The sequence below is a fragment of the Saimiri boliviensis genome, chromosome 9, assembly GCF_048565385.1.
Source record: "Saimiri boliviensis isolate mSaiBol1 chromosome 9, mSaiBol1.pri, whole genome shotgun sequence".
Lineage (NCBI taxonomy): Eukaryota > Metazoa > Chordata > Mammalia > Primates > Cebidae > Saimiri > Saimiri boliviensis.
Genome location: NC_133457.1, coordinates 110175048 through 110189677, shown reverse-complemented (window position 1 = coordinate 110189677; position 14630 = coordinate 110175048). Strand labels below are relative to the sequence as shown.

The following is a 14630-nucleotide window of genomic DNA, read 5'->3' as shown; positions in this document are numbered from 1 at the left end:
AGCCTGTAATCCCAGCACTTTGGGAGGCCGAGGCGGGTGGATCACGAGGTCAAGAGATCGAGACCATCCTGGTCAACATGGTGAAACCCTGTCTCTACTGAAATTACAAAAAATTAGCTGGGCATGGTGGTGCGTGCCTGTAATCCCAGCTACTCAGGAGGCTGAGGCAGGAGAATTGCCTGAACCCAGGAGGCGGAGGTTGCGGTGAGCCGAGATCACGCCATTGCACTCCAGCCTGGGTAACAAGAGCGAAACTCCGTCTCAACAACAACAACAAAAAAATAAAAATAAAAGAGCCAGCAACGATTCTGTATCCTGTTTGGGAGAAATTCTGCAGGTCGTTAGTACTATTCCCTTAATACTCTGCTAGTATATCCTTCGCAGTCATTTTCATTTCGCAGAATTTTCCTTTCTCATCTATAGCCTTCGGTGAAACGAGTATGAAACTTTACTTCTCTTACTGATGATTCACAGTAGTCACCCAAGCCCTGTAGCTAAAGCAGAAGCTCTTCAAAGGTCCCTCAGGGCAGGGCGGTGGCCGCGACGCCTTCTGGGAACTGTGGTCCCGAAAGCTGGCACGGGTCTCGCGAGAGTCCCGGGAAAGGTGGCCTGGTGGCCTTTCTGCGCATGTGCCCTCCTGTTCTTTTCCGGGACGCGCTTCCGGTTTGCCAGGCTCTTCCGGGTGAAAGTCTTGCTGTGTGTGGATCCTTGCTCCCACAGTCACCTGTACCTGGTGCGAACTGGAGGCGAAGCAGGTGCACCTGCAAGCTAAAGAAAGGGCTGGCAGCAAGCTCCGAGCGAGCACTCGGGCGTCGGAAGGAACGGTGGGGCTGGGCGGAACTGGCCTCGGGTCCGCGGAGGGTGGACGCGCTCTCCCAGTCTCTGGAGGGAGGGTTTCCTGTGCGCGAGAGGCCAGGCAGCCAGGGCGGGATTGGGCTCCTGACCTGCAGGACACGGGGCGGGCTCTCTCTAGGGCCCTGATTTGCCTGAAGAAGGTGCTTGGTGAAAGTGAAACGTTTGCACATCCAAATAGCTAGAGCCTCTTTCCAGAACTGCTGATGCACTTAGTCCTGCAGCCATGGATTACTATAGCTGAGCAAATTTCAATTCAACTTTTAGAAGAAGGATGTGAGTTGCAATTGAAGGGAGTGGGCAGGGTCCAGATTTGACAGGAAAAGACACTTCTCTGGAGGTATCTGAGAGTCCTTGGTTGGAGGGAAGCCTTACTGGTTATAACTAAGGAAGTGATTTCTTCATTACTTCCTAAACACATTCATGTAATTCCCTACCATCTCCACCCTTTGTTTATTCTGAGCTGCACAAACCATGTTCATCACCTCCCCTGGGATTTACTGAGTTTACCCCGTACAGAGCCACACGATAGGGGTAAAAAAAAAAAGACTAAAAACTAACTTATTTTAAAATTGCGACTTAGTAAATACTCAGTAATGCAGTTTGCTAGTAACAGAGCCAATAATTGAATTCTAGTCTCTTGAGTACCAGGTCATCTACTACATTTAAGTTATCTACCACAAGTTTCCTAGTAAAAGGTCCTCTTGTGAAACTGCAGCGAAGGTAGACCAAACTGTCAAAAAGACAAACATCTTAAAGCACTTTGATTCTTTCTTTCCGGATTCTCTCAAGTGGCTAAACACATTAGTAGGAAAGTAGGTAAATGATGTAATATTATTTTCCTATTCCAATAGATCTTTTAATCCTATAACCTGTTTTAATGCCAAAATAGTCTTCCCTGCTTTCTATATACTAACTTTCCTTGACCTAGTCTTCTATTAATTGGACTCAGAGGTTTTCAGTTTTTTTCAAAGGAGGCATAAATTGACCATAATAAAGTAGAAAACATTTGTTGACATTCACTCAGTAAGAAAAACTCTATGTGACCATTCTAGAACTATAAATGGACAAGTGAACATTTCCTTAAGCTGTTGCTTCCTGAACCAGACTAGCCAAAAGGCCATGTTTTTAAATGGGTGTGTGGCTGTCTTTGTGGGTAATTGTAGAGCTGCTGTGTGACCCAGATTGCTCATGATTCCATTCCCCATTCTTCCTTACCCAGCTCTGCTTTTAACACTCTTGGCCCTTTCTCAAGAGAACCCGAAAATGGACAAATTTCAGGTAAGTTGCTCAGGGATTTACTTCCCACATTATACAGTGAATTTCAAGAGGTTTAGAGTAGTTTGCAGATGAAATTGAAATGTATACAATTCAGCATCAGAGAAGAGTATCTGATCAATACTGGAAAAGTGGACATAGATATACAGAAAACATATATTTCTATAGACTTACTCAAATGGTTCCAGAAAGGCCCGGACAGTATGAAGTAGGCCTTACACTGGCATTTTTTGTGGTTTTCCCATCATTTATATCTAAAAATTTTCTTAGATGATCTTTGAATAAGTGAAGTAGAGGCAGCTTTGCCAAAAAACAGCTGGGAAAGAAATGCTGTTGGTTTCTTGTGACTTTTATACTCAAGCAGAGCATAGTAATCACAGGGAACCAACTCAGTGTCATCTGAGCAGGCAGCATTCTGTTGGTTCTCTCTGATGTCTATGATCCAGTGATAAGACCTAGAATAAGTGAATAAAAGCTGCAATAAATAGAATAATGCTCCCCAAATAATGCCCTATAACTATTTATTACAGCCATCTTTTAAAACAAGTTCTAGAGGGAACAATTCAGTGTGATACTCTGTAGGTAAAATTTCTTCACGTGCCTGTCTCATTTCAACCCACTTGATAGAGTCTTGTGACTGCCCCCACCACTGTGATGGATCTGTTCTGGAAAAATTTAGCAGTAACCTAAATGTTTTCAAACCTAATGAGTCTTTTCCAGTTCATACTTTACTAAACTCTTTGTTGCATTTGACAGTATGACTGCCCCTCCCTAATATGCACCTCTGATAATTTCTGTGGTATCACTCGCGTGATGCTTTTTGTAGCTCTGTAATCGTGTCTTTTTTTTTTTTTTTTTTTTTTTAATTGAGACGAAGTCTCACTATGTTGCCCAGGCTGGTCTCAAACACCTGGGCTCAAGTGATCCTCCCACCTTGGCCTCCCAGAGTGCTGTGATTACAATTGTGAGCCGCCACACTCATCCTGTAATCGTATCTTTTATAAAATCTTCTTCTCTTGTTTCATGAACATTGCTATTTCATTGTTAGCCCATTATTCTTTCTGATTTTTTTCATGCCCTTTGTGGTTTTAACTTGTGACTCTTTATGCTCTGGAATATTTCTACCCCTGAGAACCTCAGCTTGAGATTCTTGCTGGACATCTGTGTAAGCATGTCCAGAAGGCACTTGGAGTCCTTGTGTCCAAAATGGAAATAATGTTTACAACTTGCTCAGTGTGCTTCTTCTTTATTCCCTGTCAGTGCTGCTTCCCTCAGGCCAGTGAGGCAAGCCGGAAAAGGAAGTCCATCTTCATCTCTCCTTTTCCTTACCTCCTACCATATGTTTGTCAAGCTGGCTAATGTCTCATAAACCTTTCTTGAATTTGTCCTTTCACTTCCATTCCTACTTTGCCTCGGTTCATGGGTTGACATAATATTAATAGCTTTCTCAGTAGTCTGCTTGGCCCCTTCCTCCCTTCCTTTCCCCACCTCAAGGCTGTTGTTCAGACTGACTAATTCCTCCAAAATGCCAATGTGATCATGTCTTAATACAGAAATGACTTAAGAGGTTCCATGCCAGCTGCAGAATACAAGTTCAGCATCCTTGGTATGACCTATAAGGCTGTTTTTGTCATGACCATTTCCTGCCACTTCTTAATTCCTACCACTCTGGACCTTTCATTCAACAACTGTATGTTGATCAAACAGTTGTGTGTCATACACTATGCTAGATGGTCTACATTCAGCTTGAATGAAGGAGATACTGTCTTTGTCCTCATGGAGCTCACATGCTAGTGAAGGAGAAAGATATTACACAAACAATACAAACTGTGCTGAGGTGGTTCTCCACTCTGCCAGACCCATATCCATTTACAGAACATCCTTTTTCTCAAGCTGTATTGGGATGCAAACCTTCCATAGTCAGCCATTTCCTTTATCACTCTTAGTTAATGCCACCCACTCACACCAGGCTGCCTCCTCTTTTAGATTTGGATCAAACCACACACCATAAGGTATGGTACCAGCTTCCTGAGGGGCCAGATGGTGGAGCCAGATGATGCAACCTGGAAGTGTGGGCAAGTTAACTCACTGTGGGTGAACCTTGAATGAAGGGAAATGGAAAATGAGAAGGAGGTGGGCGGATGAATTCCCCACCCTTTCTCTCTTCTGTGCACTGAGTTCACTTCATCCTGGTGGTCCACCTGGAGATGTCGCATGTGCTGAGCCCATACTCCTTCTAAGGAAACTTGCCCCTCTTTGGGGCTTGTAGTGAAGTGGTGGGCAGCATGCTAATGTCCCTTGTGTCTCACTGTTTACATCCCTTCTTCCCTCCCTTCCTTACTTCCCTTACCCTCGCTGTTCTGGCCTGGAGTTCCCAGATGAAATGATACAGACTGAGCCCTTGCCTTAGGCTCTGTTTTCTGGAAGTCTCAACTAAAAGCCATCCTCCCTTTTGAAAATTACACAAGTAGGTTATATTATTTAGGATCTCCAAAATAGCCTATTTTGGAGATCCTAAATCAGTCAATAGATTGGAGATCCTAAATCAATCAATAGATCCTAAAAAAAAAAAAATCAATAGAACTCGAGTATAGAGGAGAAATAAATACAGTAATTAAAAATAATATGTATCTTAATATAGACTTGTCCAGATAAAACTATAGTAAAAGTCATAAAAAGTAGTTTGATGTTTATACAGACTTCTTTTAGGTTAAATCACTATGAATATGATAATTACAAGTTTATATTGATACAGGAGTGATGTGTCATGATTTGAATGCTGTACATAGTATTGCCATTAGTGATATTTTTCAGGAGTGAAAATCCCTAAAGTTCCAGTTCAAATCAAATACAAACTGCCCTTGATGTATCCACTGTTCCACTGAAGAAAATTTAATATGGATAAAATATGTATAAAAATACTATGCGTTCCAGTACCAAATGGAGTAAGGTTCTAGGCTCAGATGATTAGAAACAAATTTTTCATTTTTATGAATATTTAAGATTAGAAAGTTATACAGGATTTGGGGCATTTCTTTCCTGTAGGAGAAGATCCGGCATGTTGCGGTGTCTCTGCCATCCCTCCTTCCCTCTCCCTCCACCAAGTGCCGACAGCATCCCACAGAACCTTGACGGCCAAAAATGTCTCCACAGATGTGCCAAATGCCCCCAGTGGAAGGGACCACTCACACTCAGCCCCTCTGAAGAGTGATGGTGGTCTGCATTTAGTTTCCTGAACATACCCCAAATTTTACACTCCTGCTTTGAACCGTGTTTCCACTGTTTGCTCCTTGACTTTCTACCCCTTTTCTGTCTACGTTGTGACCACAGCCAGGAGCCATCTCATCATAGGACCCATTCCTGCCCCCATCTTCTGTGTCCACAAACTGTGTGCTTACAGAGCAATGGTGGCTGTCTTCATCTCTGCATTGCAGGTAGGGTCTGGTCATTATCTGTCTACCTTACAAGTAAGACTATTAGCCTTTAAAGATGTAGGCACATGTCCTCAGTAGCCATGTGCCTGCTCATAGTAGTGCTCATCATTTCTTTTTTGTGGGTAGTCTTGTTTTGTATGAACTCTCCTCTGCTCTGAATGGATCATCGTTCTGCTTACAGCGTTGCTTGCAGAGTGGACCTGAGTCACCGGGAGAATTGAGTTTCTTTTTCTTTTGTCATAAGCACCTTTCAGTTTCTCACAGAGTGAACACATTCACTGTTCTTACTTTGCACCTCCTGCTATGAAGTGTACTGGGTCTGCCTTAGTGAGTACAGAACTTTCTAGTGAGGGCTCTCCAATTCTCTGGCACTCTTTGTCCCTGGCTTTTTGTTTCTAATTTTTTTGCCAGTCATTCTTTCTAGTCGTTAAGACCTTATATGTCTATTGTTGTGCATGTAATTATAAGATACTCTTAATCTTCAGGAAGCTTGTAGGTCCTTTGGAGGAAGTAATTCATGGAGGAAATAAAATGGATAATGTAACTATTTCTAGTTTATGTGTAAGAGACAGTTAAGTGATGGTAGTGGGAAAGGCCTCACTAAATTACCTAACAAAGTGTGTCAGTAGAAAGATGTATAGCAGCTCAAAGAAAAGAAAGACTGCGGTGACCCAGGACAGTCATGTCAGTGAGGTGAGACATACAGCAGGCCAAAGCCCAGGTGTCTGCAGAGGTGGAGGCAGCCCTACTATTTTTTACTGCTTTGTTTTGAAATGTAAAGAATGAGAAAAATCATACCTAAAGTACCTGTGTCTCCTTCACCTCACTTCGCCGACCTTTCAGAACTATATTACAGTGACTAAAACCAGGAAATTAACATGAATACAGTACTCTTATCTAATCTTACTCAAATTCTGCTAATTATTTTCCATGAATATCCTTTTTCACTTCAAGGATCCAACCTAGGAACCCAAGTTGTGTTAAATGTCCTGTCTCCTTAGCCTCTTGCAACCCACAACGGTCCTTTTTCACTTAGATCCTTGATACTTTGCTGGTTAGTTATTTTGCAGGGTTCATCCTATTTTCTTTCTTTCCCCTTCCCCCTCCCTTTCCCTTTCTCTTGTTTTCCTTTTCCTTTTCTTTCCTCCCTCCTTTTCTTTCATTTCTCCTTTCTTTTCCTTTCCTCTTTCTTTTCTTTCTTTCCTTTTTACTTACTTATTTAACTTACCTAATTTTTGAGACTGAATTTTGCCCTGTCACCCAGGCTTGAGTGCAGTGGTACAATCATAGCTCACTAAAGCCTTGCCCTCCTCAGCTCAATCAGTTCTCCTGCCTTAGCTTCCCAAGTAGTTGGGACTGAAGACATGTGCCACTTCTTGTGGCACACACACAAAAAAAAAAAAAAAAAAAAAAAAAATTGAGTGATGAGGTCTCACTATGTTGCCTAGGCTGGTCTTGAACTCCTGAGTTTAAACGATCCTCCCACCTCAGCCTCCCAAAATGCTGTGATTACAATCATGAGGCACCACACCTAGCTTACCATAGTTCTAAAAATCAAAACTTTACAGAAAGTTATTTTAGAGAAGTGTCAGTCCTTCTACCCTGTTCCCATCCTTCCATTCTTTCCATCTGACTCCACCTCTCCCCTGAAGGCAACCAGTTTCATGAGTTTCTGGTGTATCCTTTCCATAAGTTTTTTGTACACATTGTGATTATATATGGTGAGGTTTTTTGTTTTTGTTTTTGTTTGAGATGAGGTCTTGCACTGTCACCCAGGCTGCTGGAGTGCAGTGGCACAGTCTCTGCCTCCCAGGCTCGAGTGATCCTCTTACCACAGCCTCCCGAGCAGCACATACCACTGTGCCCAGCAGAGAAAGAGGTTTTGTCATGTTGCCCAGACTAGTCTCAAACTTATGAGCTCCAGCGATCCGCCCACCTCGACATCTCAAAGTGCTGGGATTACAGGTGTGAGCCACCACACCCTGACATATGTGTTTTCTTACTTCTCCTTTCTTACATAAAAGGTAGAATATTATAGATATTCCTTCATACTTTGCTTTTTTCACTTCATATCAATTCATGAAGACCTTCCTCATTATTTATGCTTTCAAATATTGCTTCTGATCTCTGTGCTCTCTCTCCTCTGAGCTCCAGAACCATATATCCAACTACTGGCTAGACATTTCTACTTCTTTACTCAACAGACGCTTCAGGCACAGCATGGTAAAGATCAGTGCTTTCATTTCCTATGCTCTGTTCTCTTTTTTGTTTTGTTTTCGTATTCTCCGTATATACTACTAGCATCAGCCCAGCTGATGATGTGGAATAATCTGCACATTACATCTACTACACATCAATTAGAGGTCAACTCCCCTTGCCTCTCATTATGTAGGACTGATTCTCTCCTTCCCATTTCCCAGGAACTACCTGTGCTCATGTCCTGCAGTGGTGTCTTAGTTTTCTTCCCCTCTAATTTGACCTTTAAGCCAGTTTCCATTTTTCTAGAGTAGGGGACAGCAAATGTTTTCTTTAGAGGACAAGGTCAATATTTTTGACTTTGCTGGCCACGTGGACTGTTGGATTTACTCAGCACAGCTGTTGAGGCATGAAAGCAGTCGTAGAGCATGTGTAAGCAAATTAACATGATCATATTTGACTCCCAGTAGCCTAGATTTTGCCCATGGGTTGTAGTTTGCCAACCCCTATACTCTAGAGCATTGTTTCAAAATACATATTTGGTCACAAATCTTCAGTCCTTGCTTACAAATACCTTTTTATGGATTTCCATTATTCACAACAGTGGTCTGCAAAGTGGAGGATAGGGAGCACCCCAGCAATCCACTGGACTTCTATTCTTATTGGTATTTCAGCCAAAAGAATCAAAAAATAATTAATCTTTATTGATATTAATGTATAGCTTGAAGTAACTTGGAAATACACTACAATTTCTAAGTAAATGTATATTAGTTGTGCAAGAATGTTTTGCTGATGTGCTGTACTATCTAGATTTCAAGACTACTAATTAGAGAAAAGAGTTCCTTTATTCTCTGGGCTCTGTCCACTCCTTACTATCCTTTCATATGGAGAGATTTGTAATTCCCAAACTCCCCATGTGTGTTTTGTGTCTGTGTATATTCTTAATGGCTACCTACAATCCTATAAAACATACTATTTTTATTTCAGGACTAAAAATGTTATCCCCTCAAAGAAGGGGTAACAAAAAACAGAGCAAACTCTCTTCTTTTGTGATCACCCTTTATCTTGGGGGTATGTCCAGCATTGCTCTTTAAAGATGTACATTTCTAATTTTGTCACCCTGTCAGAATGTATGCTCCTTGAAAGCAACATCAGTATTTTATGTGATTAGTAATCCAGGCAATTGAAATAGCTCGAGGACATGTTATAAGCTCAGTACATTTTTAAATTTTATTTTAAAATGAACACAGTGACAGATTTTTAATTTTCTGCCCTCCCACAATTATATCTCTTTATAGCACTCCATTAGCCATTGCAATGGTCTGCTTATATTTGATGTTACTATACATTTGATATCACTCAATTCTGATCACTTGAGATCAAACATTTTCTTTCAGAGATCAGTTTCATTCCGGGACCTAACTGTGAACTTCAACAAAGAGGAATGGCAGCAACTGGACCCTGCTCAGAGGCTCCTGTACAGGGATGTGATGCTGGAGAACTACAGCAACTTGGTCTCTGTGGGTAAGGACCATTTCCCTGTACAACTCCCAAGAGCATACATTTCTTCTGTGTTATAAAAATATGTTGATTTCTAGAATTTAATTATTTAGCCTTGAGCATCAGGGGAGCAAGATGATTAAACTCTTTTAGAGAGTAGAAGTATGTGTATGTATTAACTGCCCGTCCCTCACTCTTCACCAAAATGTTCTAGCTTTACTGAGCTATTGCTGGGCATCTTCATCGCACAGCTTCTGAAGCTGGACTTTCTTCATTCTTCAGAGTCCCTGATGTCCAAAGATCTTGGTCCAAGTTCTGTAATTTCCCATTAACAGGATATCCTGTTAGCAAACCAGATGTGATTTTCAAATTGGAGCAAGGAGAAGAACCATGGATAGTGGAGGAATTCTCAAATCAGAACTACCCAGGTAAGTAAATGATAACTGAGCAGGTGGAACCAACGGAAATGAGTGTTCCTTGGTGGTCAGTGACAATAGTTGGCATCTGTAATTTTTTCATGAATTTCTTCTTTTGACCCCAGACCTTTGGAAGTGATTGAGGTTGATTAACTGTCTTGCTGTAAACATCTGAAATGTTCTTCCCAATAACTAATTGAAATTTATAAAGATTTTGCCACTAAGTTACCTATCCCCAGAATTAAAGTTCCTCTTTTAACACACCTTAAACTTTATTTCTATAACATTCTCTGTTGCCTCCCTTGCCCCATCTACCATTGTCATAGATACATATTTCAGACATTCAGAGATCTGTCATGATCTTTTTAGTTGCCTTCCATTTTTCTCTCTATCACTTAACTGAGAAATGACATGGTTTCCCTTTCCGTTATGAGCTTCCCCAGGATCCAGAGTAGGGTGAGGCAAAAAAGTGCCTGGCATGCAAAATATAAGAAGACACTCAATTATCGGGATTGTACAGGTGTCCTTGGTATCCTGCTTGCCTTCCTGTAGTCCCAGCTCTGCTCAGCCCACAATCTTACTTTCCATTCCCCTTTGCATTGTACAAATTCAAGAGTTTCATGTTACTGCAAAAATTTAAGGTTTGCACTTTCTTCTTGTGTGTTTAGGTAACAGACCATCTTTCTGACATCTGTTTTACCTGATCTCACTGTGTCAGTCTTTCTCTAAGTGCTTACTTGACTCTTGTGTGTTTTATTTAATACTCCATCAGCACATTTCCAGCTCTGTGTACTATTCCATGTGACTATTTACTTTTTACACTCAATGTTTAGTAGTATTTGTAAAGTGTCAAAAGTACTTGTATTCTTTGCTAGTTTCTTTGTACTTTCCCCCTCTTAAATACTGGCTTGTATGGATGGATTTGCTTTTTTTGTATTTTTTGCTTTTCTTCAAATCAACCAAGTAGGAGATATTTGCACTTGAAATTTGTTTGATCTTGGTAGGCTGGGCCTAAAGTCTAACCCCTAAAACAATGCATTTCTAAGGCATTCTCATTGCATAGAAAATATATAAAGACTCACCAATTATTGTTAATTGTCTTTCTTTATCTAGAAGTTGATGATGCCTTAGAGAAGAACAAGGAAATCCAAGACAAACATTTGAGACAAACTGTATTCTTCAGCAACAAAATGCTGATTACAGAAAGAGAGAATGTATTTGGGACAACATTTAATCTGGGCATGAATAGTGTTCCTTCAAGAAAAATGCCCTATAAATGTAATCCAGGAAGAAACAATTTGAAAACGAATTCAGAAGTAATTGTTGCAAAGAAAAGCAAAGAAAGCGGAAAGATTTCTGATGAGTACAGTGGATTTGGGAAGCCATTATTCCATAATAAGCATGAGCAAAGTCATTCGGGAATGAGAAAATACAGATACATTCCAATGAGGAAAGCCAGAAATCAAAATGAAAATCTTATTCTGCATCAGAACATTCAGATTTTGAAACAACCTTTTGACTATAATAAATTTGAGAAAACTTTGTTCAAGAGGTCAATTCTCATTACACAGAAGGAGAGACAGACTGAAAGGAAACCAAATGAATGTAATGAATGTAGGAAAACCTTTTCTAGGAGATCTACCCTCATTGTACATCAGAGAATTCATACAGGGGAGAAACCCTATGTTTGTAATGATTGTAGGAAAACTTTTCGTGTGAAGACAAGCCTTACTCGACACCAAAGAATTCATACTGGAGAGAGACCCTATGAATGCAGTGAATGTGGGAAAACTTTCATGGACAAATCTGCCCTCATTGTACACCAGAAAATTCATAGAGGGGAGAAATCCTATGAGTGTAATGAATGTGGAAAGACCTTCTTTCGGAAGTCAGCCCTGGGTGAACATTTCAGGTCACACACAGGGGAGAAGCCTTATGAATGCAAGGAATGTGGAAATGCCTTCAGCAAGAAATCTTATCTTATTGTACATCAAAGAACTCACAGAGGAGAGAAGCCAAATGAATGTAAGGAATGTGGGAAAACCTTCTTCTGTCAGTCGGCCCTTACTGCACATCAGAGAATTCACACGGGGGAAAAACCCTATGAATGTCATGAATGTGAGAAAACCTTCTTTTGTCAATCTGCTCTCAATGTGCATCGAAGAAGTCATACAGGAGAGAAGCCCTATGAATGCAGTCAGTGCAGAAAATTTTTATGTACGAAATCAGCCCTCATTGCCCATCAGATAACTCATAGAGGAAAGAAGTCTTATGAATGTAATGAATGTGGGAAATTTTTCTGCCATAAGTCAACACTCACTGTGCATCAGAGAACACACACAGGAGAAAAACATGGTGTATTTAATAAATGTGGTAGAATATCCATTGTGAAGTCAAACTGCAGTCAGTGTAAGAGAATGAACACAAAGGAGAATCTTTATGAGTGTAGCGAACATGGGCATACCATCAGTAAAAACTCACACCTCATTGTACATCAGAGAACTATATGGGAGAGACCATATGAATGCAATGAATGTGGGAGAACCTACTGCAGGAAGTCAGCCCTCACTCACCATCAGAGAACACACACAGGAGAGAGACCCTATGAGTGTAATGAATGTGGGAAAACTTTCTGTCAGAAGTTCTCCTTTGTTGAACATCAGCGAACTCACACTGGGGAGAAACCATATGAATGTGATGAATGTGGGAAATCCTTCTGCCATAAGTCAACCTTCAGAGTTCATAGAAGAATTCACACAGGAGAGAAACCATATGAATGTAATCAATGTGGAAAAACCTATCGTCGACTGTGGACTCTCACTGAACATCAGAAAATACACACAGGAGAGAAACCTTATGAATGTAACAAATGTGAGAAAACATTTCGCCACAAATCAAACTTTCTTTTACATCAGAAGACACACAAGGAATAAGTTCCAACAAAGTAATGAATTCCAACAAAGCATCAAATCAAATAACTTACACAATGCTAAACTATGAATATGTGTAGAAAGCAAAATCTTATGAATGTAATGAATATGGAAAAGTTTTGTGTCACTATTCAATCCTCAGTATACCATCAGAAATCATTCAGGAAAGAAATAGTTTAATAAATGTATTCATTGTGAATTATGAAAATATTCAATAGCAATTCAAAGGTTGTGCCAAATGTCCCTCCCTTTCAAAATAATGAAACAAACATTATTTAAGTTAAATTGTTACTTGGTTCCTCCACACAGTGTTACTTGGTAGTATATGTTATGAGGTGTGAGGATCTGACCTCCATTTCAAATCAATACCATTGTTCCTGTGATAGTTGAGTAATTCAGTTTCTCAATTTATGGTGTATTTTCAGATTAGGCAGCTTTTTTATTGTCTGCTAACTCCATAGTCTTCTAGTAGCAGACTAGCATACTATATAGCTTTATCTGCAAAGGTGACAACTCAGGAGAACTAACCATGGTACTTCATGCACCCATGGTAATTATACCACAGATGAGTTTTGGTAAAGCTGAGCTAATGAAAGCTGTTCCTAAGACCTTTCTAATGGAAGAGAGGCACAGGATAACTAGTTTGTGATACTGAAGCTTTCAGCCAAGTCAAGAAAACAGCAATTGCAGTAGGAAAAACATGCAGAAGTGAGCATTCTTGAGCACCAAAAAGAATTCTGATGATGGTGGAATCCAAAAAGTGTTTCTCTGGTTTTAGTGTTCTCTAATATCCACTCAACCCTATCTACCAGTGGTTTATGTCAATTAGTATGTTTTCAAAGATCTCTTGGATTTCCTAATCAATATCTTCAATAGAGGTGTTCTTTAGAAGTCACTTACCAAATTCTGAGAACAAAACGCCCCTGCAAAGCCAATTAGGATTACATGGTATGGATATATGTGATGAGATAGGATTGCCACTCATATGGGGTTATTGGGAAGTGTTTACCTTTCAAGTCCTGATTTCCACGAGTGGGGTTTTCCCTCTACCCATTCCTAGCCTCTCTGTCACATTATGCATTCTGCCCCAGGGAAGATGAAGGGGGCTTATCTAATTGTTAAGAGTGATGGGTAACTGGGGTTGCTCAGCTCAATTTCTTCTTCATTGTGGGCTGTCCTGCAAGTACAATTTCTTGTTACAGTTACTGCCTGTGATTGGTAAATTGGTCTAATTCTGTCATTCAGCTAACTGGCCCATTACCTGAAAGATCACACTAAGTTGCATCCTCCAACTCAATTTGATCAGTAATAAAAATTTCATCCTGACTCCTGTCTGCTATTTGTTTTGTTATTGTTTAAATGGAGGTAAAATGGTGAACCCAATATGAACATGATTGATTTATCCATTTATTTAGTTCTTATGTCCTTCAGTAGGATGGATAAATGTGTGTGTACACACATATGCATGTGTTGGTATATATAAGTATATACATGTGTATGTGTGTATACTGATCTGGCTCTTTTTCTGTGAAAGGTATTCATAGTCACCTCAAAGATTTGGTTGCTATTGTGCTATTGTGAATTAAGTTACCTTTCACTTTAAAACTAATGTAGTAAAGAAAAAAATACCTAATTTTTGTGCCAAATTTGTCTAAATTTATCCTTTAATGTTGGAACCATTTTTTTCAAATCTTAGGAAAATGTAAATTCACAAGTCCAAGAAGTTTCATGAACCCTAAGCAGAATAAAAATGAAGAGCACAAGACGACACCAAATTTCAAGACCTAAAGAAATTACAGCTGTCACTTTCACTGTGTTTAATTGGTCGCACAGACCAACCACGATGTGCTGCGGAAGGGAATCACACAGAAGCATGAATACCAGGAGGTGGAGACCTCGAGCCGTTATCAGAGGCTAGCTACCACAGGCGGCCACCGTAAGAATGGAGTGGTTTCTCAAGAAAGGTGAGAAGAGATGCACTGGAAACAATTACTGCAAACAGCCCTTTCAAGGAGTTGTACTTA

General features: G+C 40.3%; 1 protein-coding gene across 9 annotated transcripts; it reads left to right on the top strand.

Moving 5' to 3' along the window:
* Positions 1-670: 670 nt before the first annotated feature.
* On the top strand, positions 671-14390 carry LOC101038379 (uncharacterized). Of its 9 annotated transcripts, none has more exons than XM_074406603.1 (6): positions 675-824; positions 2075-2133; positions 9158-9284; positions 9543-9688; positions 10790-12620; positions 14303-14390. In XM_074406603.1, the coding sequence occupies exons 3-5, from the start codon at positions 9205-9207 to the stop codon at positions 12607-12609; spliced, it is 2046 nt and encodes a 681-aa protein (XP_074262704.1). In that variant the 5' UTR covers positions 675-824; positions 2075-2133; positions 9158-9204; the 3' UTR covers positions 12610-12620; positions 14303-14390. The 9 variants fall into 9 exon arrangements, with proteins under 9 accessions (XP_074262699.1, XP_074262704.1, XP_074262701.1 ...); XM_074406600.1 differs by having other exon boundaries at positions 676-733; positions 9596-9688; XM_074406599.1 differs by having other exon boundaries at positions 678-755; positions 9596-9688.
* The last annotated feature ends 240 nt before the right edge of the window (positions 14391-14630 follow it).

Coding starts and splice junctions, on each gene's coding strand:
- LOC101038379 (XM_003936479.4), top strand. CDS start 2,044: ATGATTCCATTCCCCATTCTTCCTTACCCAGCTCTGCTTTTAACACTC. Junction 2,134..9,157: donor CGAAAATGGACAAATTTCAG/GTAAGTTGCTCA, acceptor ATTTTCTTTCAG/AGATCAGTTTCATTCCGGGA. Junction 9,285..9,595: donor CAGCAACTTGGTCTCTGTGG/GTAAGGACCATT, acceptor TCCCATTAACAG/GATATCCTGTTAGCAAACCA.